The sequence below is a fragment of the Triticum urartu genome, chromosome 3A (assembly GCF_056163025.1).
Source record: "Triticum urartu cultivar PI428250 chromosome 3A, HENAU_Tu73, whole genome shotgun sequence".
Taxonomy (NCBI): domain Eukaryota; kingdom Viridiplantae; phylum Streptophyta; class Magnoliopsida; order Poales; family Poaceae; genus Triticum; species Triticum urartu.
In genome coordinates, this window is record NC_141875.1 from 672,467,954 (window position 1) to 672,472,693 (window position 4,740).

A 4,740-nucleotide genomic window follows, 5' to 3' on the forward strand; every position below is an offset into this window, starting at 1 on the left:
CTTAATCGTCGTCTAAAAAGTCTGCAACATTAACGTTGCAGCCCAAAAACGGGTCAGCACATGGAATATGCTAGCAATGTAACACATAGAGAGTAATGGAATGAACAGCTATACTATATGCATATTTGGCTGGTGGAAAGCTCTATGGTTACAGTTTTGCGTAAAGCCAATTTTTCCCTACTACAAAGGAATAAAATTTAATTACTATCATGGTGGTTGTTAAACATTGAGAATGGTTGACAGCATTCTCAATCCCAATTAAACATCATCATTAAACATAACCCAACAAAATTAATTTAGAGTAACATGTTGAGATTCACATGATAATCCAGGTACTAGATACTCAAGATGTCCATAACCGGGGACACGGCTAATGATGATTAGTTTGTTACACTCTGCAGAGGTTTACGCACTTTTCCCCACAAGACTTGATCGCCTCCATTTGGTTTCTTGCACTACATGGTGTTTGAGAAGACGGACCTTACGATCGGGTAGACCGTACCACCTACATCCACTACATCTGCTAGTCTACCACTGTAAGAGTTCGCACAACTTAGTCAACTATGCTAGAGCCCATAATAGCTTGAGTCTGCACACAGAAGTTTCTAGCATGAATAGTCTCATGATCCCTTTGAGCCTGGGTGGCGGTCCAAAAGAAAACAGGCAAGTCCTGGAATACCCAGGTGCCTCAATTCACCCAGATGTGTGTTTAAGTTGCCACCTTAGATAAACCATTAATTAACAATCTCACATCTGTCATGGATATCACTCACCCAATCCACGTCTACTAGCATAGCATGGCATGATAAGAAAACGTAGAAGTAACTCCCAAAGGTTTGATAATAAACAGGTAACACGTACTACCTCATCTACTTCCCATCCCACAATTTAATTAGATCCTAATCATGCAATGTGTGAGGATTGGTCTAATGCAATAAAACTGGGTAGTAGAAAAGGTATGATCAAAGTGTTACTTGCCTTGCTGATGATCCGGGAAACCTAACGATTCGAAGTAACAGGCGGCGCACTCCGGGTACTCTATCGCAAACAAACAAACAAGCATACAATAAGTACTCATCTAATGCACAAGTAAAACTCAAATAAGATATCTAACCAGAAGGTTCAACTTAAGAACTCCGGTTGGCAAAAGAATCAAATCGAACGAAGCAACGAAAGTCAAACGGCGAAAGAAAACAACTTTTTTCTAGTAATCTGGATCTAGGGCAAATTTTACTGTAGCAAAATCTTGTTTAACTAGGTTAAACGGATAGAGGGTTTCGAGAAGAAACTCGAGGCGCTTGAATCGCCTGATTCCGATAAACGAGCGAAAAGTTAAACTAAAACGAAATTTGGATCAGGAATCGCGATCAGAAAAATCACGGATTTAATCCGAGAAAAAGAAAAACGACAAACGCTCGCTAAATTAAATAAACCGGAAAAACTGATCTACTTAAAAAAACGAATCTAAAAAAATGAAAAACCGAATGGTTTTTTACGAAAAGAAGAAAAAAATAAAAAAACGGCGCGGATTCCGAGGCGGCGGCGGACCTCGACGGCGTCCGGCGCGCGACGGCGGCGGCGTGGGGCGGCGGCGGCGGGTGCGGGGCGCTGGCTAGGGTTCCCCCCCCCCCGGGGTGGGCCGGCTTATAAAGCCCCTACGGGCCGGGAGTCCTAGTCGGACACGGCCCATAGGTCGGTTCCCTTTTTTTAAAAATAATTACGCTCGGAAGAAAAATAAAAAGAAATACTAAACGGACTCCAAAAATCCCGAAATAAATTTCCCCGGGCTTCTAAAATCAAGCCCGACAAAGTGAACATTTATTTGGGCCCTAAATGCAATTTTGAAAAACGCACTTTTTTCCTAAATTCAAATAAAACACAGAAAAACTGCGAAAAAAAAATCTTATTTGATTTTATTATTAAATCCTCAATATTTCTCTCTTTTGGGAAAGTCATTTTATTCCCTCTCTCATATTTTTGTAATAGAATAATTGATGATAAAATAAATAAAATCAAATGATCCTATTCTCAAATTTGAGAAAACTCAAATATGAAAATAACGAAATCCCCAACTCTCTTCGTGGGTCCTTGAGTTGCGTAGAATTTTCTAGGATCAACCAAAATGCAAAATAAAATATGATATGCAATGATGATCTAATGTATAACATTCCAAATTGAAAATTTGGGATGTTACATGTACGCACCGCAGTGCGTAAGTGTAATCAATGCAGTTATGTTGTCACGCAGTATACATCTATAAAACATGACAAAATGCCCGTTCGCATAAAAAAGGTGGTGGTTAAAAAAAATGTCCTGATCAAAAATAAAACAAACCCACCTTAAAAAAACCCCACATTCGCATACATCCACCCGATCGGAGCAGTTCCATCGCCACAAGCCCATGATCACAGATGCAAAAACCAACCCACGATCCGCACAACCACATCATCAGCGCGATCGTGCAGTTCATCCGACGAGGGCATCCCACCCCGTGCCCTCCCCTTAAATTCAGACCCCTGCCAAAGGCCTTCTCATCCACAAACAACACGAGTATCCATTGCGCTCCCACCAAAAGCACCAAGCCCTGCCACCGGCGATGACGTTCACCGACGAGTACAAGGGCGACAACGCCGTGGAGGCGCACAGTAACACCAAGTTGCACGTCATCCACACCAAGGACAGGAAGCAGATGGCGATCACCCTCGCGCAGTACGAGCGCCACCTCAGCCTCCAGCGCCACAAGATCGTCGGCATTGATCTTGAGTACGACAATGACCCTGAAGCGACGCAAAAACCCGCCCTCTGCCAGCTCTCCATCGGCAAGAATCACCCGGTGCTGCTCTTCCAAATGAGCGACAGTGAAAGGTGCACCGTTTTCGACAACTTCCTCGCCGACCCCAGGTACACCTTTGCAGGCTTCTCCATCGACGACGACAAAACCAGGATGGAGCGCGTTAAACTGGAGGTCGCCAACTTCGTCGACATCCAGAAGGAGTGGAGGGTGGCTGAGGCAACCAAGCCGTTGGACTCCCTCGGAGACGTCTCCGGTGTACTCATCGACGACTACTACAACAACATGAGGAAGAAGATCACCGATGACGAGCACCAGCGCTGGGCCATCCTGCCTCTGTCCAGGAGGCACATTGAGTACGCGGCAAAGGACGCCTACGCTGCGTACGAGATATTGAACCGCATCACCCTCACCCAGGACGGCCTTCGCCGTGCAAAGCTGGAGAAGGAGGAGCCCCCCAAGAAGCGCACCAGGAGTAGCTGGGGATGGGGAGAGCCTGACTGGTGAAGAAGAAGATGGTGCCGGCCAGGAGCCAACAATGCCAGCGTTCTTTTAGAATTATCATCAAATTTGCTTTCTGTTGTTTACTTATGTATCGTTAGTTTGCTTGTGTGCTGAACCTAGTTTGCTTGCCATGCACAATCGCTTTGTAATGATGAACTCTGATTATGTTAGTTTGCTTTCTGTTCAACTTAGCTTGCTGGTGATGAAATTGTCGTACAAAATATCTATGATAATTTGTTTTCTGTTGTCTGCTAATGTATCATTAGATTCGAGCTGTGCAGAAAACGAAAAAAGAGTTGCAGTGTGCAAACAGGACGCATGCAGTGCAAGTTGTGTACGAATGCAGTATAGAATCTGTCCAATGAAGTCTTAACATACCCAACAAAGCGGTGCACGAACCTAAATTTGAAAAAAGAATACATAAGAGCAAAACCAGAAAATGAAAAACGCAAACACGTAAATAATCAATGAAGTACAGAAATATATGAACGTGCAGTACAGAACCATAATCAACACATTACGCGTATGATTTACTAAGCAATGCACTCCCATACATTGGGAAAAAAGATTACATAATAGCAAAAAGACGGAAACAGAAAAAATGGCAACTGTACATGCAGTACGTAATGCGTACACATGCAGTACAGAACCCTGATCAATGCAGTGCAAGCTCCCGACATTGAAAAAAACACCCAAGAAAGAAAAATAAAAAGAACAAAATGACCACCCAGGTGGCACCGGCCAAAGCCAGTCTCGTAATAGGTCTGCGCCCACAGAAGGCGAGTCGTTCTGAGTCACAGTGCATGGCGCCGGCCACACATGGGCCCATAGGTCAGAGAGCATACAGCTGCGAGCGCCGTGTTTAAGCGCCCAAATAAGTAACAAGAGGAATTCGAGACAGATGCCTCGCCACCGCTTATAAACATGTTGGCCGCGCCTTCCGCGGGCAAGGTGGGACTAAACATTAGACCGCACACAGCGCACCGGGAACCAGCCGTGTGCTCACAGGCCAACCTGGGCCCAATTGCGTCTTCACTACCAGAACACAGGGCCAACAAAAAAAAGAGAGGCCACTAAAAATAAAAAAAATGCTACATACCATACACAAAACACAGGCCCAACCACGCGTTTGTAGTTCGCCGTGATATGACAATGCAGTTCGCTATTTTCATGTAAGCAGTCCTATTGCTTCATAAATGCATTCGTGTTTACTGAATCACACCCAATCCACCAACTAACGCCAACCACACCATTTAGTACTTCCATTGCTCGATTGGTTGCATAAAAACTTATCTATTCGTGCTACAGACTAACACAACTCCTCCCCCCGTTCCTCATTTTCCACAAAACGTAGATCTAGGGTTCATCCCATCCACAGCTCTTCTCTGGAATTCCACTGAACCCGCCATGGACTGTATGTGTGGGTGCTTGGCAAGGATGGCTCC

At 44.6% G+C, this 4,740-nt stretch overlaps 1 protein-coding gene across 1 annotated transcript; it reads left to right on the plus strand.

The window, feature by feature from the left end:
* The first annotated feature begins 2,596 nt into the window (after nucleotides 1-2,596).
* LOC147981372 (uncharacterized) lies at nucleotides 2,597-3,298 on the plus strand. Its single transcript, XM_087515952.1, has one exon. It carries the CDS (start codon nucleotides 2,597-2,599, stop codon nucleotides 3,296-3,298), a length of 702 nt encoding a protein of 233 aa, XP_087372078.1.
* Nucleotides 3,299-4,740: the final 1,442 nt, after the last annotated feature.

Excerpts from the sequence above, each read along its gene's own strand:
- LOC147981372 (XM_087515952.1), top strand. The coding sequence starts at position 2,597 with ATGACGTTCACCGACGAGTACAAGGGCGACAACGCCGTGGAGGCGCAC.